At 45.4% G+C, this 24,445-nt stretch overlaps 3 protein-coding genes across 5 annotated transcripts in view; all 3 read right to left on the reverse strand.

Annotated features, from left to right (window-relative positions):
- The window catches only part of CAMKK2 (calcium/calmodulin dependent protein kinase kinase 2), a 386,485-nt gene that overhangs the window by 87,142 nt on the left and 274,898 nt on the right, over positions 1-24,445 (reverse strand). The window lies entirely within an intron of this gene.
- On the reverse strand, positions 1,947-23,915 carry LOC136325754 (maestro heat-like repeat-containing protein family member 7). 3 transcript variants are annotated; one of them, XM_066260612.1, is made up of 11 exons: positions 23,809-23,915; positions 21,499-21,564; positions 16,048-16,798; positions 15,630-15,709; positions 14,301-14,390; positions 8,903-9,007; positions 7,991-8,126; positions 7,436-7,533; positions 6,726-6,874; positions 4,851-5,363; positions 1,947-2,501 (listed from the first exon to the last, which is right to left on the reverse strand). In XM_066260612.1, exons 5-9 carry the CDS (start codon positions 14,349-14,351, stop codon positions 6,827-6,829), a joined length of 438 nt encoding a protein of 145 aa, XP_066116709.1. In that variant the 5' UTR covers positions 14,352-14,390; positions 15,630-15,709; positions 16,048-16,798; positions 21,499-21,564; positions 23,809-23,915; the 3' UTR covers positions 1,947-2,501; positions 4,851-5,363; positions 6,726-6,826. The 3 variants fall into 3 exon arrangements, with proteins under 3 accessions (XP_066116709.1, XP_066116708.1, XP_066116707.1); XM_066260611.1 differs by lacking the exons at positions 15,630-15,709; positions 16,048-16,798; positions 21,499-21,564; positions 23,809-23,915 and adding an exon at positions 14,517-15,107; XM_066260610.1 differs by lacking the exons at positions 15,630-15,709; positions 16,048-16,798; positions 21,499-21,564; positions 23,809-23,915 and having other exon boundaries at positions 14,301-15,103.
- LOC136324213 (uncharacterized) overlaps positions 23,741-24,445 on the reverse strand; it is a 228,666-nt gene continuing 227,961 nt past the window's right edge. Inside the window, exon 8 of the mRNA XM_066256749.1 lies at positions 23,741-23,914. Within this exon, the coding sequence (XP_066112846.1) occupies positions 23,741-23,914 (174 nt within the window). The remainder of the gene's footprint in view (positions 23,915-24,445) is intronic.

Genomic DNA, 24,445 nt, shown 5'->3' on the forward strand with positions numbered 1-24,445 from the left:
CTGGGACCTCAGTGTCCCGGGTTGATGCTCTATCCAATGCCCCATCACTGGACAGGATATAAGTGTTTCTAATAGATTTGATTGACTGATTGATTGTAGAGAGAAAGGAAAAGGGAAACATCAACTTGTTGTTCCACTTTTTTATGCATTCATTGCTTGATTCTTTTATGTGCCCTGACCTAAGATTGAGCCCCATAACCGTAGCTGTTGAGGATGATGCTCTAATCAACTGAGCTACCCAGCTAGTGTTTGGCCAGAATTTTTTGATACTTTTTTTTGTTCTCATGACCTTTTGATAATTTTAAGTACATGCCCTAGTCAAATCAGACTTCCTGGATTCAGAACACTATTCCACTTTTAATTAATTGGGGAGCCTTGGAAGGTTGTTTATGTACTGAGCCTCAGTGTTCTCAGGTATAAAATGGAGATAACAGGACCTATCCTGTAGGACTCTTGTGAGCTCAATAAGATCATCTTGGTAACATAACGGGCTTAGCACCTTGCATGCCACATTCAAAAGTCTAAAAAAGGGTTAGCTATTACTAATATTAATAGTATTAATTGGGATTAGTTGTCGTGTTCTTATGCTTTTAAGTTTCCTTAAATCCTCTTTAAAAATAGCTGTTATATAAATTTAACAATAAAAACATACAATCTAATAATAAGTCAAGTCCTGACTATGGATCAAAATTTGAAATCTAGGTTTTTGGCAATTGGAATAGCAGAAATAAGGAAGTAAGTAAGATTATTCTGTGTCTGAGATGTTTAACATGCAGTTTGATGGGGTACACATTAGTTTTTGTTGTCAGGAGGGCAGAGGTCATTCACATTACAGGCAGGACAGGACCTCTCAATAGCATCTTATCCTGGGTATAGCCTAGCCTTGGCATTCATTCATTTAATAAATAGTAACTGAGCATCAATCCAGAAACTGAGTTATCTTACTAAACTCAGCAAGTGTCAGGCTTACAACAGATGCATAATTGCTAAATTTACATTTGTCAATAGACATACATTCATGAAAGAGTCATTTCCAGCAAGCGTAAGCTAATTTCTTTTTCTATTTGGAAAGCAGATATGAACTGGAAGACTACTTGGTGAGTATAAACTCAAAACAAGAAAAACACAGGAATTTGAGTGAGACATTTTACATAAGCACCAACAGAGTCCCATGAAATGCACCTGTCCTGTAAGAGAAAACACCATTCTAGAGACCAGTAGCTCTCCACCTCAAAACCCTGTATGCCTCTCCCATAAACGACAAGACACAACCTAATAATATTTGCCTCTCTGAACCCTAGATCAGTGGTGGTCCCCAACCCCCGGGCCGCAGACCGATACCGGTCCGCAGAGAAAGAATAAATAACTTACATTATTTCCGTTTTATTTATATTTAAGTCTGAATGCTGTTTTATTTTTTAAAAATGACCAGATTCCCTTTGTTACATCCATCTAAGACTCATTCCTGACACTTGTCTCGGTCATGTGATACATTTATCTGCCCTGCCCTAAAGGCTGGTCCGTGAAAATATTTCTTGACATTAAACCGGTCCGTGACCCAAAAAAGGTTGAGGACCACTGCCCTAGATTCCTTATTACTGTGTCCAGTTTATGTCTAGATATATTACTTTTCCTCATTGAGTCACACTCTAGTGGGCATAAGACCTTTTCTGCAAGAGGACACACTGGAGGTGGTAGGCAGCATGGGAAGCAGCAGATGCTGTCCGTCCGCTGGGGGCTGGCAGCGCTAGGCCAGCAGCTTTACCACGTGCCCCAGCTGGGTGAACTCAATTTCCATCTGGGGGAAAAAGCTGGAAGTCACAAGTCATCCCAGCCATTCCCTTAGGCTGCCGTTATCCCAGGAAGCGAAGTAGGGGGAGGGAATACACGTCAGAGACAGGAAAGGTGAGTGTTAGCTCACTGCAGGAGGGACGCACAAGGCCTGATGAGTTTTATAAGTAGTTTATTTTTGCATCTACAAAACAGATGGGCTGAGGCTCTAGTGGCATCAACAGAGAGAGCCAGTAAGAGGCTGTCTGATCGAGGGACTACAGAGGCTTTTGCTGATATAGGGGCTGGACATGCTCAGATGAGCATATCCTGGTTTGTGGCCTTGGTCACAGACTGTTTTCCTTTCCCAACCCTCAGGTCCCTCCGGAAGGCCTTGTCCCAAGGACACTTTCCAGAACCTTCCCAGGGTGGGCGGACTTGCTTAAGGGGAGGTTGAGGTTGGGTGAGGGGAACTGAAGTTTAAAGAGGCCTTGAGTTTAAAAACACCCTGGACCCAAACCTAACATTCCAGCCTTTCGTTTTTTTAAGGAAAAGGGGTGAAGGTCTCTTCTCCTGTAGCTACTTCCTGCTGGTTAGGGTCGGTGAAATATCTAGGGGCAGGGGCTGGTCTGGGGTTGGGCTCAGTGGTATGAAGTTAGGTGGTTTGAAGTGGTGACTTGAAGCAACACAGTATCTCCGATGATCTGGTCTGTAAACGTCCTAAGGCGGTCCTGGAGAAAAGAAGAAAGGTGGTGTATGAGACATGGTCCAAAAAGTAAAGCAAGTATGAGGAGCGATTTAGTACCTATGAAAGGGAGTAGCCGTGCGGAGCAATCGCACTTGTTTAAGCATCCTAGGTGCTAGATGACATTCTCTTATCTTAGTGGCTCTTCTAGTTAGCTTATGAGCCATTTCTCTAACTAGGCCTGATTGGCATAGAAACAGCATTCCTCTTCTAGGAAGAGGCACGGTCCCTCTTTTAGCTGTAACAAGATCCAATTCTCACCTGTTTTGTAATGTATGGGCAGTGAGAGTCTATTTGGTCCTGTAAATTGACTAAGCTTTTTGCAATATTATCTAGGCTCTCTTGTAGACTTTCTGATAGGGTTCTGAAGTACTGTAGAGCTGTGACTAGTCCCCCTGTATCTGTCCCAACTCCCGAAGTTATGTAGAGAGTTACTGAGAGAGGAATGAGCTGCACTGCCCTCCTCTGCTGGACTTGCTGAGTCACTGGACTAGGCAGGGACTGGTTGTTGGGGGCTGGATCAACACTGGGAGAGAGGTATGCTAGAGAACAGGATTCCATCCAGTTTGTAGGAAGGCAGAGGTGGGCATCCTTGCTGCAGAGGAAGAATATTCCCTGTTGTGTTAAGCAGGGAGAGAGATGAACTGAGAAGAGGTGAGAAAGAGGAAAGGGAGGTGTGCTCCTTTCTTGAGGAGCGCACCTGTCCAGACTGATAATGCAGATGTCATTGCAGCCACGACTAAGAGTGAGAAATAGGTAGTTGTGTCAGGTGCAGTGAAAATGAGAGGGAGCAGTGAGGTGGGAGGTGATCCAAGGGAAAGGGGGATAACAGTAGTTAAAAGAAGAGGCTTGAAATGTGGGAAAGGAGAACCGGACTGGCCGGAGAAAGCGGCTGTTTGTCTCAGGAGAGAGCTGGTAATTTATTCATTGAAACTAAAGTGTGCTTGGAAGTTGCATGCTGTTTTTGGCAGATGGCTAACTGAAGTGTTCCCTGAAGTTCTGGAGAAGTAGAAGGGGGCTTGACTTAGTAGGGGAGTGTGTAGAGCAGTGGAGTCAACCTGGTCCCTACCGCCCACTAGTGGGCGTTCCAGCTTTCAGGGTGGGCAGTAGCGGAGCAACCAAAGTATAAATAAAAAGATAGATTTAACTATAGTAAGTTGTTTTATAAAGATTTATTCTGCCAAACTTAGCGAAAATCCGACATAAAGTACTTGGTAAGTAATTATTATTATATGCCTTAACTTCCTATAATTGTGCGTTATAAATCTTATAAAGTAAAGTTACTTCCCTACTCTATAAATTACCATTACTGTAGAACCGGTGGGCACTTAGAAAATTTTACTACTAACAGAGATACAAAAGTGGGCGGTAAGGCCCTAGCCGGTTGGCTCAGTGGTAGAGCGTCGGCCTGGCGTGCAGAAGTCCTGGGTTCGATTCCCGGCCAGGGCACACAGGAGAAGCGCCCATCTGCTTCTCCACCCCTCCCCTTCTCCTTCCTCTCTGTCTCTCTCTTCCCCTCCCGCAGCCGAGGCTCCATTGGAGCAAAGATGGCCCGGGTGCTGGGGATGGCTCCTTGGCCTCTGCCCCAGGTGCTAGAATGGCTTTGGTTGCAACAGAGTGACGCCCCGAAGGGGCAGAGCATCGCCCCCTGGTGGGCAGAGCATCGCCCCTGGTGGGCGTGCGGGTGGATCTCGGCCGGGCGCATGCGGGAGTCTGTCTGTCTCTCCCGTTTCCAGCTTCAGGAAAAAAAAAAAAAAGTGGGCGGTAGGTATAAAAAGGTTGACTACCCCTGGTGTAGAGAAACAGTCATTTTTGTGGGTGACATTAGGGGTGAGTGTTTTTAAATGGCTGCGTGAGTGTATGATGGGAAAGGTGCATTCGCAGTCAGTGTATGTGTTAATTTCGCATCCCTGGGCGAGGGTCACTGCTCTGGTGAGAACTACTAATTCAGCTTGTTGGGATGTGGTTTCTAGGGGGAAGGATTTGGCCTTGATACTTTGGTGGAGGGAAAGGCTTGAATTCAGGAGGGAGGGAGAGTTTGTGTAGCTAGTAAATCAGAAAGACTGGAAAGGAACAAACTGTTATTGGTTGTCCAACAGTGAGTTTTTTGCTGTCTTATCCACCTCATCCTAGGATGGGGATTGGTCAGCTGAAATAATGAGGAAGGAGGGAATAAAGGGGTGATTTCCTAGATGACAGAGGAAGAGGGTGATCAGTGGTTTGGAGGGTACACTGTGGACCTCAACAATCGAGACGGAGGAAGGAAACAGTAGTTCTAAAAATGGAGGGGTCCCAAATCAGTGGCCCCCATAGCTAACAAGAAAGAAATGCCTACCGGTGACCTGTAGAGCTCCCCGAGGCATCACCATTCAGATGGTGGAGGTGGGGGCCTGTGGTGAGGTGTCCTCTTTCCCCCAGGATGCCAAACAGTGCTGCTGCATCCAGGCTGGTGCTGGCAGCACAGCTCATGGCCCGCTCCTGCTCATGGATCCTCTGAGAATTAAGTCATCTATTCAGAAGCTGGAGGGAGAAGAAGATAAGAGGAGAGGTCTGTTCAGCTGCACCCCAGAGGACAGAAAGCTATTCTTGAACCTGGCTGTGACCAAGTATCAGGATAACACTTCTGTCAGCTGGACCTCTGTTGCCAAGAGGCAGGTTTCACATGGGCCTGGCACCAGAGGCCTTCAGCCCTCCAGCCTCCAGCTTTTCTCTTCTTGAGCAGCATGGGCACGATGGTGTGGGTGTTACTGCCTGCCAGCGAGCACAGGGCCCGAAGGGTCTCCATCTCAGTGTCATGCTCCAGCTGCAACCTGAGCAGATACAGGATGTTCTCCACAATTTCCTTCACCTACAGGGTAGAGCCAGAAGAACCTCAGTCATTCCTTCTTTACTTCCTTTCTTCCCCCTCCCTCTCTATCAAATCCTCAAAACTCAGGGGGCCTACTGGCCAACCTGTCAGTGACTCTTCTTAAGGCCAGTTCTGGGGTGCCAGACCCAGACCAGAAGAAACCACAAAAGGAATTCCTGAATGTTGTGCCAAAGCCGACTAGAGCAAATACCTGCCCACAGCCCTAAAGGCAGAGGGGACCCGCAGGCAACTCAGGAGACACAGGATCCCTCCTGAAGAAAGGCAAAGGCCCTGGAGACACTCAGGGCTTTCCCTCCCAGCTAAGATCAACTTCCATCCATGAAACTGCAGGGACAGCCCGGCCTGTGGCAGCGCAGTGGATTAAAAAGCAACCACCTGGAACGCTGAGGTCACCCGTTCAAATCCCTGGGCTTGCCTAGTCAAGGCGCATATGGGAGTTGATGCTTCCTGCCCCCCCCCATTCTCTCTCTCTCTCTCTAAAAGTGAATAACTAAAATCTAAAATAAAATAGAGAGAGAGGGAGAGAGAGAGAAAGAGAGAGAGAGAGGAGGAGGATAAGGAAGGAAAGGGAAGGGAAGGGAAGGGAAAAGAAAAAAGAAAACTGCAGAGACAGGGGCATTGCATGTGGAAGGACCATAAGGCTCTTGTCTGGCCCTCAGATCTCTAATCTCCGAACCTCAGGGAAGCCCATTTTATCGGAATACCTCAAGGACACCTCCATGGTGTCCTTGCATTTCTGAAACCTGGGCCAGGTGAGTCACATAAATGACGGGAGGCAATGGCTGTCTGGGGGTGGGGGACAGGAGGGTCTGGAGAGCCCATGCTTATATAACGGGGATGGTAGCCACACAGTTGCCCTATGTGACCCCATTTTAAAGTGTTTGTTTTTCAATGCAATGAGAAATGTAGAGTTTTTCATGCTAAACCTTCCCAGTTTTACGTTAGCCTAAAAGAAAATTTACGCAAAGGTCAGAACCATTCTGTGAGCTTGTTAGCAATCCACAGCCTTACCCTTCACAGCAGTCTGAGCCCCCTGCCACTCCCGGGATTCAGGGTCAGTCCCCCAACAATGCCTATGCCCCTTCACAGACTGGTCATTTACTGAGGAATCGGCCACCAGGTAGGAGGCACTGCAGTTACAGACTCAGGATTACAATGTCAGAGCTCAGTGGGACCACAGAGAAAATCTAGTGCAAGCCTACTTGTGAGAAGTGAGTGAATTAAAGCCACCTGAGGAGAGGGCTGTGCCCAAGGCCCCCCAGCTGGTCAGTCACAGAGCCAGTGGAAGAGCCCAGAGCTCTTGGCTTTCAGGACAGAGCTCCCACCATTGCACCACACTACCTCTATGATGTTTGTGCCCCACTCCTCCATGAGAGCACTCATCTACTGGGCTGAAGCCACAGACACCTCGGCCCTGCTGTCAGTCAGGTCCTTCTCTGCCATCAGCACCAGGTTGGTGAGCTGGGTCTGAGTGAAGAACTCAGCAATGCCTGCAAAAGGGAGGAAGCGGGCTGGAAGCGGGGTCCCCTGCCTGAAATAGCCTGTGCCATCCCCCCTGGTTGGGGAGGGCTCCTCCGGGGACGTGATGTGCTTTTGTCCTAGGCCTGTGCTGCCGGCCCAGCTCCTAGAAGACTCGCTCACTGGGCCAGCGTGTTTGAGGATGGGGGAAAGAGAACTCTGACCTCAGATGCCCTGTGGGCTCAGAGGTCAGTGTTTGCAGAGCAGAGCACCGGGAGAGGAGGGCTGGAGCTGAGACCCGCAGTGCCATCTCTCTGAGGCACGGGTTGAGTCTACACATTGCTCACAAAGCACCGTTAGCACGAAGCAAGTGCTTCTGGGCGGGCGAGTAACAAGGAAGGAGCAGGGCCCATGATGCTCAAGGGGAACAAAGGGCAGCGTGTGGCAGGAAACCTTCCGCAAAGGAAAAGTTCCCATCTAGTAATGGAAGGGGAAGGGAGATGGGATCAGAGAGTCCCACCCCAGGAGGGTATACACCATGTGGATGAGTTGCCCAGGCTCTCCCTACTTTGTCTCTGGTCCTGATGCCTCACCTTTGTAATCTCAAAGGTATTCTGGTTGAAAACGTTGGCACTATAAACTTCTATCTTGCCATCATCTTCCCGTAAGCCAGATGTCTTCCTTTGCATCTCTGAAACAAAGACAATGGGCCCGACCCCTCAGACACTCAGAAGGCATCCTAGCTCCCCGCTTCCCCACCTCGTACCCTCAAATTCCAACCGAACTATGTCAGCTGGGGCTATGTACATCTAGTGGGGCTGAGAGAGGAGCAATGGGAATTAACGTCCTCGAGGAAGGCTGGGGGCTGAAGTCAAAGGAACCCCCACATTACCTGCCTCAGAGCAGAGACAGGATGAGGTAAAAGTATGGGGCTCAACCAGAGGAGGAGAAAAGATGTCAAAAATCTGTTTCCTGTGTTGGTGTTTTCTCCCAAGAGATTATCTGTGGATGGTTGGGGGCAGGTTGCTCAAAGGAAATGTGGTACTCAGGTAGCTTCCTGGCTGTCACTCTTCTGGGACTGAGTGTGTGGGGACGGCCGGGCCTAAGTGGGAGGCTGGAGGGGGGGTGACAGAGAGGGTTCCCCATACTCTTTTTCCGCAAGAGGACACAGTAGAGTTGGTAGACAGCCTTCGAAGACTGGAAGCGAATGCTGGCCGCTGGGTCCTGGCAGTGCTTGGCCAGCAGCATTACCAAGTTCTCCAGCCGGGTGAACTCAATTTCCATCTGGGGAGAAAAGCGGAAGTCAGAAGTCATCCCAGCCATTCCCCTTAGGCCGAGCTGTCACAGGAAACGAAGTAGGGGGTGGAAATGCCCATGTCAGAGACAGGAAAGGTGAGACTGGGTGAGGTGAACGGCAGTGAATGTAGACTGGTGAACTGTGGCCATAAAGGACATAAGGGATCACAGTTTTTAAATAACCTTACTTTCCCCCCTTCTTTGCCTCTTGACACCTAGCTCATCCGTCAAGCCTAGCTCAAATGCCTCCTCCCCAATAAAGCTATCCCTGACCCACTCACTTGGAACTGTTTAGGTCTTTCATTCTCATATATTTGGTTAATATATTTATTATCAACTTGTATTTAAATTTGTTCTATGCATGCCCTCTCCCCACTGGACTGTAAGACACATGACGTCAGAAAACTGCCTTGGTCATCTGTGCATTCACTACAGCACCTAGCATAGTGCCTGGCACAAGGTGACTATTTAGTAACTGTTAGTTCAGACAAACAGCATCAAACCGAACCAAGTGGAATGAAACATAATTGGTGGGTGGGGACAAAGACCAACTGGAAGATGTCAGAAGGGAGAAAGGAGAAAACAAGTTGGAATGCACAGGAGAAAACAGGATGAGGCCTGGGGGCTGGGGTGAGGGGGGCGGGGGAGAAATGGGAGGAGGAGAGGGAGTGACCGAGGCTAGGTAATGTAAGGAATGAAGTTTGGGAGAAAGGTAGGGATTAGGGCAACCAGACAAGTATGAGGGCCTCTGGGCTCCCACTCACTTTGAAGTTGTCCATTTTTGCAGTAAAATCAAGAATTCTGGCAGCACAGCTCATGGCCTGCTCCTGCTCATGGATCCTCTGAGAATTAAGCCATCTATCCAGAAGCTGGAGGGAGAAGAGGATAAGAGGAGAGGTCTGTTCAGCTGCATCCCAGAGGACAGAAAGCTATTCTTCAACCTGGCTGTGACAAAGTATCGGGACAAGACTTCTGACAGCTGGACCTCTGTTGCCAACAGGCAGGTTACACGTGGGCCTGGCACCAGAGGCCTTCAGCCCTCCAGCCTCCAGCTTTCCTCTCATCTAGGAGCCAGAAATCTCCATTCCTACACCCCCTTCTTTCAGGTTAAAGCAATGGCTCTCAAAATATATTGACTCTGATTCACTTCAGTGGGTCAACATACCCCAGTGTTCCTACCCACCTCCTCCCGTTCTTCAGTAGGAAGAGAACTTGGCAGTAACCAAAAAGAATTACTATATTCACAGTTTCCAGGGTAAAGTTTGTGTAAATCTGCTTGAATAAAATAATTATGAATGTGCCTGACCTGTGGTGGCGCAGTGGGATAAAGCGTTGACCTGGAAGTGCTGAGGTCGCCGGTTCAAAACCCTAGGCTTGTCTGACCAGGTGGTGGCACAGTGGATAGAGCGTCGGACTGGGATGCGGAAGACCCAGGTTCGAAACCCTGAGGTCGCCAGCTTGAGCACGGGCTCATCTGGTTTGAGTAAAAGCTCACCAGCTTGAGCCCAAAGTCACTGGCTCAAGCAAGGGGTTACTTAGTCTGCTGAAGGCCCGCAGTCAAGGCACCTATGAGAAAGCAATCAATGAACAACTAAGGTGTTGCAACGCACAACGAAAAAGTAATGATTGATGCTACTCATCTCTGTTTCTGTCTGTCTGTCCCTGTCTCTCCATCTCTCTCTCTGTCTCTGTAAAAAAAAAAACAAAAAACAACAACAACCAAAAAAACCCAAAAACAAACAAAAAAAAACCCTGGGCTTGCCTGGTCAAGGCACATATGGGAGTTGATGCTTCCAGTTCCTCCCCCCTTCTCTCTGTCTCTCCTCTCTCTCTCTGTCTCTCCCTCTCCTTCCTAAAATGAATTAAAAAAAATAATTATGAATGATTTCACTTGAAACACAATGCACTATATTTTGAACTGAATAATGAAAATACAACACTATGTATGAGATGCAGCTAAAGTAATGTCATAAGGGAAATGTATAGCACTAAATATCTATATTAGAAAAGGAGAAATATCTGAAGTCAATAATCTAAGTTTCCACTTAGGAAAATAAAACTAAAATATCTAATAAATTCAAAGCTAGTAAAAGAAAATACAACAGATAATATAAAAAATCAATGAAATTGAAAACAAACACAGAAAAATATGAAGAGAATGAATAGGAAAAACAAACAAAAAGCTGGTTCTTTTAAAAGATCAATACTATTAATAAACTTCTAGCAAGACAGACAAAGCAGAAAAAAAGACAAGAATGAAAACTGCAGACATTAAAAGCATAATAAGGAATACTACAGACAACTCTCACATAAATTCAACAATTTAGATAAAACGGAAATAATCAGTTTTACATAAACTAAAACTCACTTAGGATAAAACAGGTAGTCTAAATAATCCTATAACTCCTTTACAGACTGAACATGAAGATTTTAAAAACTTCCTATAAGAAAAATCTCCATGTCCAGATGGTATTAATGGTGAATTCTACTAAACACCTAAATAAAAAATAATATTAATTTTATTCAGAATCTTCTATGAGTTAGAAAAGAGAACACTTCCTAACTTGTTTTATGAGGCCAATATTAACTTGATACGCAAATCAACAAAGACTGCAAAAGTGAAAAAAAGAAAACTACAAGTCAACATTTCTCATGACCATAGACACAAAAAGCCTCAACAAAATATTAACAAATTAAGCCCAGCAGTATATAGAAAGAATAATACACCACAATTAAGTGTGGTCTAAACTAGGAATGCAAGACTGCTTTTATACTTGAAAATTAATGTAATAGTCTACAGAAGAAAATCAACATGATCATATCAATTGAGGCAGAAAGTATTTTACAGAATTCAACATCTCTTCATATTCAAAATTCTCAGCAAACTAGGAATAGAAGCAAACTTTCTAACCTGATGAATGGCATCTATAGAAAGCCTATAACAGACATCATCTTTAGTGGTGTTAAGAATGATCGACTTTCCCCAAAGCTGGGAATGAGGCAAAGATGGCTACTATCACCACTCCTATTTAACATTATGCTGGAAGTCCTAGCCAGTACAATAAGGCATGAAAATGAAATAAAAGGTAGAAAATTAGAAGGAAAAAAATAAAATGGTCCCTATTTGCAAACAAGATGATTTCTACATAGAAATATTCTAAACAATTTCACAGCCCCGCCCAAAAGTCTTATATGTAAACCCAAAAATGCAACTGAATTTCTATATGCTAGGAATGAAAAATTGGAAATCAAAATCTTCTGAATGATTGCATTTATAATATCAAAAATTGAAATACTTAGATATGCACAGTATCTTAATGCTGAAAATCCAAATACTAATTAACAAAATCAAAATAGATTTAACAATAATGAGACATAAACTTGATTATGGATTAGAAGACTCAACATCATCAAGATTTCAATTCTTATAAGCTGAATCTATAGATTTAGGCAACTTCATAAAAGATACAAAGAAGAAAGAGAAATTATATCACACAATTTTAAGACTTTACTAAAGCCATTTTACACACTGGAATACTACACAGCTGTAAAGAAGAAAATCTTACCCTTTGTGACAGCATGGATGGTCCTGGAGATTATTATAAGTGAAATAAGCCAGTCAGAGAAAGACAAATACCATATGATCACTTCTACTGGAATAGAATATAAACAAACTGAACTGATGAACGGAAGAGAAACAGTCATGACAGCTGTCAGATGGAGTAGGGGGAGGGGACTGGATGAGAGAAGGTGAAGACATCAGTCAGAAAACATACATACACAACACACAGACAACCGTGTGGCGACAGCCAGAGGGAAAGGGTGGTGGGGGCTAGGTGGGGTGGGCAAAAGTGGGAAAATGGAGCCAAGAGACTTTGCTTGGGGCAGAGGGCACATGATGCAGTGTGCAGAAGGGGTTTTATTGGTGTGTACACTTGAAACCTGGATGGATTTACAAACCAATGTCATCCAATAAATTCAGTTAATAAAATACGTAAGTAATTTAAAAGACTTTACGAAGCTAAAATAATCAAGATAGTGTGGTACTGATGAAAAGATAAAAAAACCAGTGGAACACAACGCAGAGTCCAACACAGATCTACACAAACAAGGCCAATCGATTCTGACAAATGTATAAATGCAATTCAATACATGAAGGATCCTGTTGAAACAATTGCAAAATATTGAACTGCAACCGAAATCTCATACTTTATATAAAAATTAATTCAAGATGGGTCACAGGTTTAAATGTAAAATATAAAACTAAACAGCATTCAGAAGAAAACAGAGAAGAAAAACTCAGGACCTACTTCTTGGACATGACACCAAATCACAACTCAAAAAAGGAAAAAATATAAAATGAACTTCATCAAAATTTAGAACGGTGGCTCTTCAGAGGACCCTGTCAAGAGAATGCCAGGACAAAGTACAGGTGGCTCTCTCTGTGGAGCACGCCCCTGCCCCAGGTGCACTTTTCTTGCCTCTCCCTTTCTTAAGCTCCAAGCGTCCTTCTTTCGCCCTTGTTTCCTGAGCCCATTTCTCCAACAGCTCACTTCTTCTACCTATGTAACTTTCCTTTTATTTATTTATTTATTTATTTATTTATTTATTTATTTATTTAGTATTTTTCCAAAGCTAGAAGTGAGGAGGCAGTCAGAGAGACTCCTGCATGCGCCAGGCTGTGATCCACCTGGCATGTCCACTAGGGGGCAATGCTCTGCCCATCTGGGGTGTTACTCCCTTGCTGCCAGAGCCATTTTAGCGCCTGAGGTGGAGGCCATGGAGCTATCCTCAGTGTCCTGGCAAACTTTGCTCCAATGGAGCCTTGGCTGCAGGAGGGGAAGAGAGACAGAGAGGAAGGAGAGGGGGAAGGGTGGAGAAGCAGATAGGTGCTCTCCTGTGTGCCCTAGCCAGGAATCGAACCCGGGACTTCCACACACTAGGCTGATGCTCTACCACTGAGCAAAGTGGCCAGGGCCCTACCTCTGTGACTTTCTAAACTTTCTCTTGAAGTTCAGGGTAAAAATAAGTTAAACTACAGATTGGATGAAAACATTTGCAAATTATAAATCTGACGAAAGACATGTGACCATTAAATTTAGTGAAAGAAACCAATCTCATAAAAGCTGACATACTGGATGATTCCATGTGTATACATACCATCCTCAAAATGACAAAGTTACTGAGACAAAGAACAGAGTGGTGGCTGCCCGGGAATAGAGACAAGGGGGAGAGGAGATACGGCTATAAAGGGGTAGCATGAGGGAATTTCTCTTGGGAAGGGAGTATCCTATACCATTATGGTGGTGGTGGTGATGGGGGCACAATTCTATAAAAAAGATCAATTGCAGCCCTGGCCAGTTAGCTCAGTGGTAGAGCGTTGGCCTGGCATGCAGGAGTCCCGGGTTCGATTCCCGGCCAGGGCACACAGGAGAGGCGCTCATCTGCTTCTCCACCCCTCCCCCTCTCCTTCCTCTCTTTCTCTCCCCTCCTGAAGCCAAGGCTCCATTGGAACAAAGTTGGCCCAGGCACTGAGGATGGCTCTGTGGCCTCTGCCTCAGGTGCTAGAATGGCTCTGGTTGCAGCGGAGCAGTGCCCCAGATGGGCGGAGCATCACCCCCTGGTGGGCATGCCGGGTGGATCCTGGTCGGGTGCATGCAGGAGTCTGTCTGACTGCCTTCCCGTTTCCAGCTTCAGAAAAATACAAAAAAAAAAAAAAAAATCATGTTCACACAGAACCTCTGAATGTGACCTTGTTCAGAATTAAGGTCTTCGTAGATAATTCAAGTTAAGGTGAATTAGTATTGAATATGGTGGGTCCTAATCCAATGACGGCTGTCCTTATTAAAAAGAGAAAATGAACACACACAGAAGAATGCTCTGTGAAAATAAATGGGGGCAGAGATTGAAAAGAGCTGTAACTAAGCCAAGACACCACAGGTTGCCAGGGGCCACCAGAAGCTAGGAGAGACGCATGGAACAGATGCTCCCTCACAGCCTCCAGGAGGAACCAACCTCGCTGAGACCCTGATTCTGGACTTCTAGCCTTTGGAACTGTGAGAGAATGTAATTCTGTTGTCTGAAGCCACTCATCTGTGGTACTTTGTTATGGCAGCCCTAGGACACCAATACACTGACTTTCGGGGGCTTCGTCCCACTGACCTCCAAGCAGTTCTCCATCCAAGTGGGCGTCTCAAGAACAAGTGCCTCCATTAGACTTTGGAGGGATTGCAGAGTCTCATCCAACAGAACCTGAGGGGAAAAGAGAATTGCAGAGGTATCAGCCCCAACGCCCCTTTCTAAACTCTGCTCGGCACTCTGGCTCTCTCTCCCAGGACGCCTTCCTGGAGAAAGGCTGCTCCAAAGGTTTCTCCCTACCTTCCAAGCGCTGCCTGCCCGCCATTCACTTGAACAGATTCCTGTGTTGTTTTCACCAGAGCACAAAGGTCCACCTGCTGTGCACTTTGTCCTGGTGGGCTCAGAGTTCCCCGACAACATGGCTGCCCCGCCCCCTCCACCCCCACTCCCTCACTGGAGCCCACCAGGGACTCTGCCATGGGGAGCAGCCATGACTGAGGGCTGGCCAGGCAATCTGCAGGGCACCTGAGTCACAAAAGCTAGGACAGTGGGCTTCTCTCTCTCGCCCTTGACTGAACTCAGTGGCCTCGCAAAAAAGAGGAAGCTATCGGAAGAGCAATAAAACAGGAAAGGGAGGGAACAATAAAAAAATGTGAAAGAGCCAGGAAGATGGAAAGAAAGGAACTAAGAGAAGGAGGGACATGTGACTATTACAGGCAAGGGTACAGGCAATCTGGGATGATATCTTAGTGTTTCGGTTCCTCAGAGGCTTGAGGGTCTGGGGGACTAGTGATGGCGAAGGAGTTGCCTTGTCAGACACATCCTGAAAACAGGAAGTCTGTGAAAGAAGTAATGAAAGACAGGCCTGCCAGGTGTTTCCAAAATCCCATCCAAAAAATTCTTGGCAAAAAAGTCATCACAGGGCCCTGGCCGGTTGGCTCAGTGGTAGAACGTCGGCCTGGCGTGCAGGAGTCCCGGGTTCAATTCCCAGCCAGGGCACACAGGGGAAGCGTCCATCTGCTTCTCCACCCCTCCCCCTCTCCTTCCTTTCTGTCTCTCTCTTCCTCTCCCGTAGCCAAAGCTCCACTGGAGCAAAGTTTGCCCGGGCGCTGAGGATGGCTCTGTGGCCTCTGCCTCATGCGCTAGAATGGCTCTGGTTGCCGCAGAGCAACGCCCCAGATGGGCACATCGCCCCCTGGTGGGCATGCCGGGTGGATCCCGGTCGGGCACATGCGGGAGTCTGTCTGACTGCCTCCCCGTTTCCAGCTTCAGAAAGATACAAAAAAAAAAAAAAAAAAAAAAGTCGTCACAGGTATTGTTCGGTAATTTTTAAAACTCCTTATGCAAGACCAGGGGATAAAGAGCTGAAATAGAACCAGGGCAGCAGAGGCAGAGTGGGTGGCATGTTGTTACCTGAAGTTACTGATGATGGTCATTGCCTTCTGTCTAATGGGGCTGGAGATGGACGTCAATGGCTCCTCCCTGATTAACTCCTGTCACACATACACACAGAGGATGGTGAACATATTCTTCTTGCCTGCCTCTACCTCCTCCCACTCCAGGTTTCATTCATGAGAAGGTGAAATGTAGAATGACTAGGGACTCCAAAAGACTCTGAGGACATCACCTCTCTCCTACTCCCAACCACACCTTCCCCACAGGACTCATCTCTGCTTTGAGGATGGGAAAGGGGGCACTAATACAAAAAGCAAGACCAGAAGATCTGGACTTCTACCTTCAGGCCTAGCCTAGGAGTGTTACCAACGGTTCCCACAGGACCCACCCTCCCTATCCATGCACTCCCTCCTCCATCCCCCTGAGAAGTACTCACCACCGTACAGATTACAATTGAAGAGGAAGACAGGGGAGGGGAAAGAGAGGGGTGGTGAAGCAGATGGTCCATTCTCCTGTGTGCCTTGACCAGGAATTGAACCCGGGACTTCTAAACACCAGGCTGACGCTCTACCACTGAGCCAATCAGCCAGGACCCCAACTCTCTCTCTCTCTCTTTTTTTTTTTTACAGACAGAGAGTCGGACAAAAGGATAGACAGGGACAGACACACAGACAGGAAGGGAGAGATGAGAAGCATCAATCATCAGTTTTTCGTTGTGTGTTGCAACACCTTACTTAACTGTTCATTGATTGCTTTCTCATATGTGCCTTGACCGTGGGCCTTCAGCAGATCGAGTGACCCCTTGCTCAAGCCAGCGACCTTGGGCTCAAGCTGGTGAGCTTTTGCTCAAACCAGATGAGCCCGCGCTCAAGCTGGCGACCTCGGGGCCTCGAACCTGGGTCTTCCGCAACCCAGTTCAATGCTCTATCTACTGCGCCACCGCCCGGTCCGGCTGACTCTCTGTTTTTTAATTGCCGCCATTATTTCTCTCCCATGGAGAGTCTTAAATAGTCGCTTCTTTCTTGGGGAGGCACTCATACAAAGTATATTAAAGAACTTTGTTTTCATATGGCTCATAATAGAAGCAGAGCCTGGCTGAGAATTAATATTTTTTTCAATTTTGTCCAGAAGTGTGTTGACCAACATCTGGTTAGACTCTACAGGATCATTCTTCAGTTTCTGAAGAGCTAAAATGAGAAAGGAGGTCAACACAGATTCTCAGTCTCCAAGGACTCTTGACCCAATCCCCGTTATTTTCCATCCACATGTCAGATTACAATATAACTTCATACAGAATACTTTGTCACTGTAATAGTAATATTGTTTTATGTAGGACAATGTTTAAATACAAACTGTTTTTTAAAAAGGAAAGGAAGAGAAATACTCAATACCGAAAAAAAACCCAATGTCTATATTTTCATACCTGTTCTTGCAGTATTTCTTAAATATCTAATATAGAGATATTTTTATGAAAATAGAATTGATTTTTCTAAATATTTTATTTATTGATTTTTTTTTTTTTTTTTTTAGAGAGAGAGGAGTGAGAGAGAGAGACAGAGAGAGAGAGAAGGGGGAGGAGCAGGAAGCATCAACTCCCATATGTGCCTTGACCAGGCAAGCCCAAGGTTTCGAACCGGCGACCTCAGTGTTCCAGGTCGACGCTTTATCCCACTGCGCCACCACAGGTCAGGCCCTTTTTTAAATATTTTATTTATTGATTTTTTTTTTTTTTTTTTTTAGAGAGAGAGGAGTGAGAGAGAGAGACAGAGAGAGAGAGAAGGGGGAGGAGCAGGAAGCATCAACTCCCATGATTTTTCTTCCTATAAAACATTCCTCTACATAATAGAATATTCAATGACATGATTTTATCATAATTTCTTTGATGAACTCCTTATTAGTGAGTAACTAGGTGTTTGCAATGTCTCACTGTTGTAAACCACAACCATTCATTCACTCAGCAACTATTTATTGAGACTGTCATCAAGCACTGTGCCATGTGCTGGGGACACAGTGGGGAATATGACAGAAGATTCCCCACAGCCAAGAACTTAACTCTCTACTGCAGGAACGAGCAAATAAGCAAGTAAACATGAATTAAGTACAAAGAAGGAAATTTAAGAGTGCTGAGAACAAATAACTGGGAAGGACTCCTTAAGATAGGCCACTCAGGGAGAGCCTTTCTGAGAAGGTGACAGCTGCGCTAAAATCCAAAGAATGAGAGCCACCTACTGAGCCAGCTCCATAAAGAGCAAGGGCACAAGCACTCCCAGTTGAGGACGGGGGTGAGGGGTCTATTCACAGTGCAGAAAGTAGCAGTGTGGCTTCTAGTGATGGAAAGTGATGTAGGCTAAGGGTGCAGAGAAGTCAGCAGCCAGATCTGGCAGGACCTTGTGGTCCAGAGCAAGGGACCAGACTTTGATGCAAAGAGCAGTGGAAAGCCACTGAAGAGGCTGAAGCAAAGGGATGACATGACCCGCTGTACATGTTTCAGAGAGAACCTGGTTGCTGTGTGGAAGGTAATGCAGAGAAAGAAGAGGGTGCTGGGGGCTGTCAGAGTGGTCCAGTTAGGGAATGGGGGTGTACAGCTTAGAATCAGGTGGGAACAGAGGGAATGGAGACAAGAAATTGCTTATAGCAAAGGATAAAAGGAACGGAAGAATGTTGTTACACAAAACTAAAAGAACCTCAAGCGCATCAAAGTCTTCAGCTCCACGTTTATCTCATTTATATTAGGGACAGAAAAAAAAGAACCAGGCTTAGAGCCGTACAGAAAAAAGGACAATCCTTGAAACAACTGCTCTTTAACAAGATTTGTTAGGTACTAGCTATAGGTGGAAATGAATTAGAATTGCTTTCCTTGGGAAAAATTCTCTCCTGTCTATAGACAGTGTTTCATGGAGATGGGTAGGAAGAGGAAGGCAAAATGACTTCTAACAAGCAGACTGAGCCTAGGATTTCCATTCTGGATGGACTTCCCCTGAAATCCCCTGTAGTGGCTGGGAATAGGTGTCTACTACACAGCAAAAACATCAACTGTAAAATCTAAGGGGAACAGAGGTACAAAGTATCAGAATTGAAGCCAGGGTTCAAGACGTCAGGGGACAGATGCTCCTACTTCATTATTTATGGGCTAAACGTAGCATGGCTATTCTCCGGGAAGCAACAAACAACTGCACTGCCCTGGGCCAAAGCTGTAAGTGTGCTGCCTACTTGCCTGTCCTTACCGTCCCCCGCCCCAGCCCCAGAGTCTGAGTCAATTCAGCACAAATGATTTTGGGACATTCATGTGCCCAGCAAAGCTCAGTGCTTTCCATGCTCTGTATTCAATCCTTGAAACAATGTTTAAGATCAGCACTCTTGGCCTGACCTGTGGTGGCGCAGTGGATCAAGCATCGACCTGGAAATGCTGAGGTCACTGGTTCAAAACCCTGGGCTTGCCCAGTCAAGGCACATATGGGAGTTGATGCTTCCTTCTCCTCCCCCCCTTCTCTCTCTCTCTCTCTCTCTCTCTCTCTCTTTCTCTCTCTCTCCCTATCTCTCTCTCTCATCTCTAAAATGAATAAATAAATAAAAAAAAATAATTAAAAAAAAGAAAAAAAAGATCAGCACTCTTATCCTCATGATGCAGATGAAGAAACTGTGGCGCAGAAACAAAGTAACTCGCCCAGGTTCACAGGGCTCTTCCTCAAGAGATCTAGTATTGACACTGGTCTGGCTAATGCTGGAGCTGGTGTTTTCCACCACACCACCAACTCTGTGGACAGGAAGGACCCTTAACAGTCATTTACCATTTCACTCTCTAAAGAAAGAGCTGTGAATGAACTGTCCACGTCAAGCACACACACAGACTTGGCCATCTCCAGTTGTCTGCTAGGCATTTCCTCTCAGACTTGATTCCACCATTACCTCAAAGGGGCATATCCAAAATATTACCTCAAAGCAATCACCAGGAAGTTCAATTAAGCCCAAACCACAAGGCAAAGCCTCTGAGGACAGGCAACGCCAACACTAGAACAACAAACCAGTGGTGTTCATGTCAGGACACCCAGATATACACGTAACACCCTTGAAGAGCAAAGGGCTGAGACTGAGGAACAGGAGCTATCAAAACAAACTTTCTCCTCATCTCCTCTCTACATAAAAGGAAGGAAACTGTGGCATGGAAAATAGTCAAGAATAAATAATTTGGCCTTGCCCAGCTGGCTCAGTGGTAGAGTGCGCATCAGCCTGGTGTCCGGATGTCCTGGGTTCGATTCCCTATCAGGGAAAACTGGAGAAGCAACCATCTGCTTCTCCACATCTCCTCCCTCCCTCTCTCCCTCCTACAACCATGGCTCCACTGGTTTCAGCACAGCGGCCCTTGACACTAGGATGGATCCCTGGAGCCTCCAACTTAGGTGCTAAAAAAATGGCTTGGTTGTGAGCATGGCCCCAGATAAGCAGAGTTATCAACCCCAGACGGGGATTGCCCGGTGGATCCTGGTCGGGGAGCGTGCGAGTCTATCTCCCCTCCTCTCACTTGGAAAGGGGGGGGGGAATAAAAGGTATAAATAATTCAATACTCATTTCCATTTGCTACTGGAATGAAATGAACCACCCACCAATACCACAAGCACTCTGAACTTTTCCTAGCTCCCATTAGAAGAGTCAAGAACTGTGTTTAAGGGTGCACCCCAACAAAAAGAAACACAAAAATTAGAACAGCAGGCTTCTCATTGGCAACAAAGAAAGCACAAATATAATAGTACAACATCTTCAAAGTGCTGAGAGAAAATAAATGTCGGTCTAGAATTGTGTCACTAGTAAAGCTCTCAGGTAAGAGTGAGGTTATAGCAAATTATCACAAACAAAAACCAAGAAAGTATACTTTTTAAAGATACCAGCACGAAAGAACCTTCAAAATGGTGTATTTCAGGCTGGAGAAATATGACCCATAAGGAATAGTCAGAGATATAAAAAGGAACGGTGAGAGTCTAAACAGTTTGAATAAAATAATAATAATCATAGTATCTACATTATGATTAAAGAAAAGAACTAAAATATTGACTACCAAAAGCTTATAAATTGATAGGGGTGGTGATTAGAATTTAGGTCAACACAGGAAGGAAGGTTAATGTTGTTTTACTCTAAACTTGGTAACTAGTCAACCTTTTTATCCCTACTGCTCACTTTTGTATCTGTTAGTAGTGAAAATTTCTAACCGCCCACCGGTTCCACAGTAATGGTGATTTATAAAGTAGGGAAGTAACTTTACTTTATAAAATTGATAAAGCAGAGTTATAGCAAGTTAAAGCATAGAATAGTAATTACTTAACAAGTACTTTATGTCAGATTTTTGCTAAGTTTGGCAGAATAAATCTTTATGAAACAACTTACTATCGTTAAATCTATCTTTTTATTTACACTTTGGTTGCTCTGGTACCGCCCACCATGAAAGCTGGAACGCCCACTAGTGGGCAGTAGGGACCAGGCTGACTACCACTGCTCTAAACTGTTAAGCTCAAATGCACGATAAAAGCCTACTCCTTGGAACTAGCCTGGAGCAACAGATAAATTAATATAAAAAATTTTAAGACAATAAAAACCAGAAAACTGCAAGTTCTTCAGGGGGCAGGGACCATGTCTGCCTCACACACCACTGTGGTGTGCGCTCCCAGAGCACGTGATGTAGGTGCAAGGACTGGAAGGCTCTGCTAGCAGAGTTTTCATCTAACTAGTACGACAGTAAATGATTTCCTTCCTTCCTTCTTCTCTTTACTTAAACTTTTATATATAACATTCATATTGGTCCAAGTAAACTTTATTTAAAAGGAATTTCCCCTTCCTCCTTTCTATCTTTCCCGCCCCCTTATGTAGCCCAGAACCCACAAACAAGGCCCAGACTCACCATTTTTTAAGAGGTGCACGTCATCCTCACGTATGTCCTTCAGGTTTATCCTCGCAACTATCAATCCTAAAGACAGGAGAGAGGTAAAGTCCTTCCAGAATTCCTGGACAGCTAGGCCATCCCTTTCCTCAGGCTCAGTAGAGAACAAGGCAATGTGTATACCAGTTTAGCAAGAACGGTAGCTAAGGGATGCCTTGCCACCTGCATGTCAGTATCCTAGTGAAACAACAAGCCTCAGAGCAACTGTCACCCACGAAAATATTGTCAGCAGGTGACAAGTACAGCATGAACCAAGGATGTCAAGCTTCACGGGGTTTCTACACCAACAGAAAGATGGACAGAGGGCACAAAGCAATTAATTTGCCAAAATAAAATATGCATTGCCAATAAACGTAGGAAAAGATATTTAACTTTGCTACTGATACAATGAATTGATCAAAACAACAAGCTTCTCTGTTTTACCTATCAAACGAAATAATTTGAAATCATATTGCACAGAGTTAGAAAATGTCTGGGGAAATGGATACTCACATCGATACATACTGGTGACAATAGAATATGACTAACTTTTTAGAGGGCAGTTTGGCAACAAGCACCAAAATCCTTAAAATTTTGCTACCCTCTGGCTCCAGCACTTCTACTTTAAGACATTTTTTTTTATGTTGACTTTATTGATTTTTTTTTTTTTACTTTATTGATTTTTACAGGGAAGAAGGGAGAGAGTAAGAGAGAGACAGGAACATTTGTTCCTGTATGTGCCCTGACCGGGAATTGAACTGGCAACCTCTGTGCTTCAGAGTGAAGCTCTCTAACCAACCGAGCCATCTAACCAGGGCAAGACATTTTTCTTGTCTGACCACGTGGTGGTGCAGTGGATACAGCGTTGACCTAGGATGCTGAAGACCCAGGTTGAAAACCCTGAGATCCCCGGTTTGAGCTTGGGTTCATCTGACTTGAGCATAGGCTCACCAGCTTGTGTGTGGGATCATAGACATGTCCCTTTGATCACTGGCTTGAACCCAAAGGTCAATGGTTTGAAGCCCAAGATTGCTGACTTGAGCAAGGGGTCACTAGCTTGCATGGAGCCTTATGATCAAGTCACGTATGAGAAGCAATCAATGAACAACTGAAGTGCTGGTACTACTATGAGTTGATACTTCTCATCTCTCCCTTCGTGTCTGTCACTATCTCACTCTCACTAAAAAGAAATTTATCTTAAAAAATAATTACGGTGACATGCAGCCATTAACCACTATGTGCCAGGAAATAAAAACAAAAGATGAGGCCCTGGCCGGTGGCTCAGCGGTAGAGCGTCAGCCCAGCATGTGGATGTCCCGGGTTCGATTCCCAGCCAGGGCACACAGGAGAAGCCTATCTGCTATTCTCCACCCTTCCCCCCCTCCTTCCTCTCTCTCTCTCTCTTCCCCTCCTGCAGCCAAGGCTCCACTGGAGCAAAGTTGGCTCAGGTGCTGAGGATGGCTCCATGGCCTCTGCCTTAGTCACTAGAATGGCTCCATTTGCAACAGAGCAATGCTCCAGATGGGCAGAGCATCGCCCCCTGGTGGGCATGCCGGGTGGATCTCGGTCGGGTACATGCAAGAGTCTGTTGCTCTGCCTCCCTACTTCTCACTTCAGGAAAAAATACCAAGAAAAAAAAAAAAAAGAAAGATGACACAGTCTCAATATTTTAAAAATAAGAACTGGTTTTGTAAATCCATCTATGTAACAGAATATTATATAGTCATTAAAAATCATGGTGAAGAGTATATAATACATGTATTTATGATACAGATGTGTACCATAATTTGTATTTTTTAAAAGCGCTATATGTGTGTAGTGTGTGGGGAAGGGGCATATTTTCAAGAAAGAATTCTAGGATGTTAATAGTGGTCAAATCCAAATGATGGAATATTTGACAATATTGATTGTCTTCTTTTAGCCAACTTGAATATTTTACACTCTCTAACATTAACACATACTGTTATAGTAGTTTAAAACAAAAATATTTTGGAAAATCCAAGAGGTTCCAGTTGAAGCAATAGTTTTTTCCGTCTGAATATATATAGTTCTCTTCCTCTCAAAGCAGATTGCAGAGTCAGGACAAAGGCCGGTAACTTACTCTTCCTCCCTAGAGCTTTCTACACAAAATTTGAGGTCTGATCACAGGACCACCTTTCTAATAAATTCTGAGCTGTGAGTGGATGTGACCAGCTCCATCATACCATGGTTTTGGCTTAGCCCTTTAGCAAAAGCTCAGGAGGGCTTTCTTGCTGGAGAAGAGGGATGAACCGACAGGAGGGACCGCCTTACCTATGAAGTTGAGGGCAGCTGCCTGCAGGAAGGGCTCGGTGCTCGTCAGGAAGCCAAAGCTCTGGAATAGTAACTCCCCCAAGAACTGCGTTTTGCATGTGCTGACCTGTGGAGTCAAAGATGAGCAGTGCTGATTAGGAGAGGGGACTGCTGGGAACTACTAGAGACCATCCTGCAGCCATGTCCTTCCAACCCTGTCCACAAGCAGCATCAGTTTCTGTCTTCAGTCAGCTTAAATTGTGTGAACCGGTACACTCAGACACCACCACTCCCAGCAAAAGTGCAGACTCAGCAGCACGTTTATAAAGAGACTGTTCTCCTTGGTATCAATGTAATAAGGGAGAAATGACTGCTGTTGAGCCAGGAGACCCAGGTTTGAATACTGGCCCTGAAACTGGCTTCAGTTTTCTCACATGTAGAGTTGAATTAAAACCCACCCAACCCACCTTACATAACTAACTGTAAGGCTCCAAAGGGATAACACATTGAAAAGTGTTTTGCAGCCTGACCAGGTGGTGGTGCAGTGAATAGAATGTCAGACTGGGATGCAGAGGACCCAGGTTCTAAACCCCGAGGTCACTGGCTAGAGGGCGGGCTCATCTGGCTTAAGCACAGAATCACTCCGCTTGAGCCCAAA

Source organism: Saccopteryx bilineata, chromosome 2 (genome assembly GCF_036850765.1).
Source record: "Saccopteryx bilineata isolate mSacBil1 chromosome 2, mSacBil1_pri_phased_curated, whole genome shotgun sequence".
Taxonomy (NCBI): Eukaryota; Metazoa; Chordata; class Mammalia; order Chiroptera; family Emballonuridae; genus Saccopteryx; species Saccopteryx bilineata.

Coding starts and splice junctions, on each gene's coding strand:
- LOC136325754 (XM_066260610.1), bottom strand. CDS start 14,636: ATGTTGTCGGGGAACTCTGAGCCCACCAGGACAAAGTGCACAGCAGGT. Junction 8,127..8,902: donor CAAAAATGGACAACTTCAAA/GTGAGTGGGAGC, acceptor TTTTCTCCCCAG/ATGGAAATTGAGTTCACCCG. Junction 7,534..7,990: donor TGTCCTCTTGCGGAAAAAGA/GTATGGGGAACC, acceptor TCTTTGTTTCAG/AGATGCAAAGGAAGACATCT.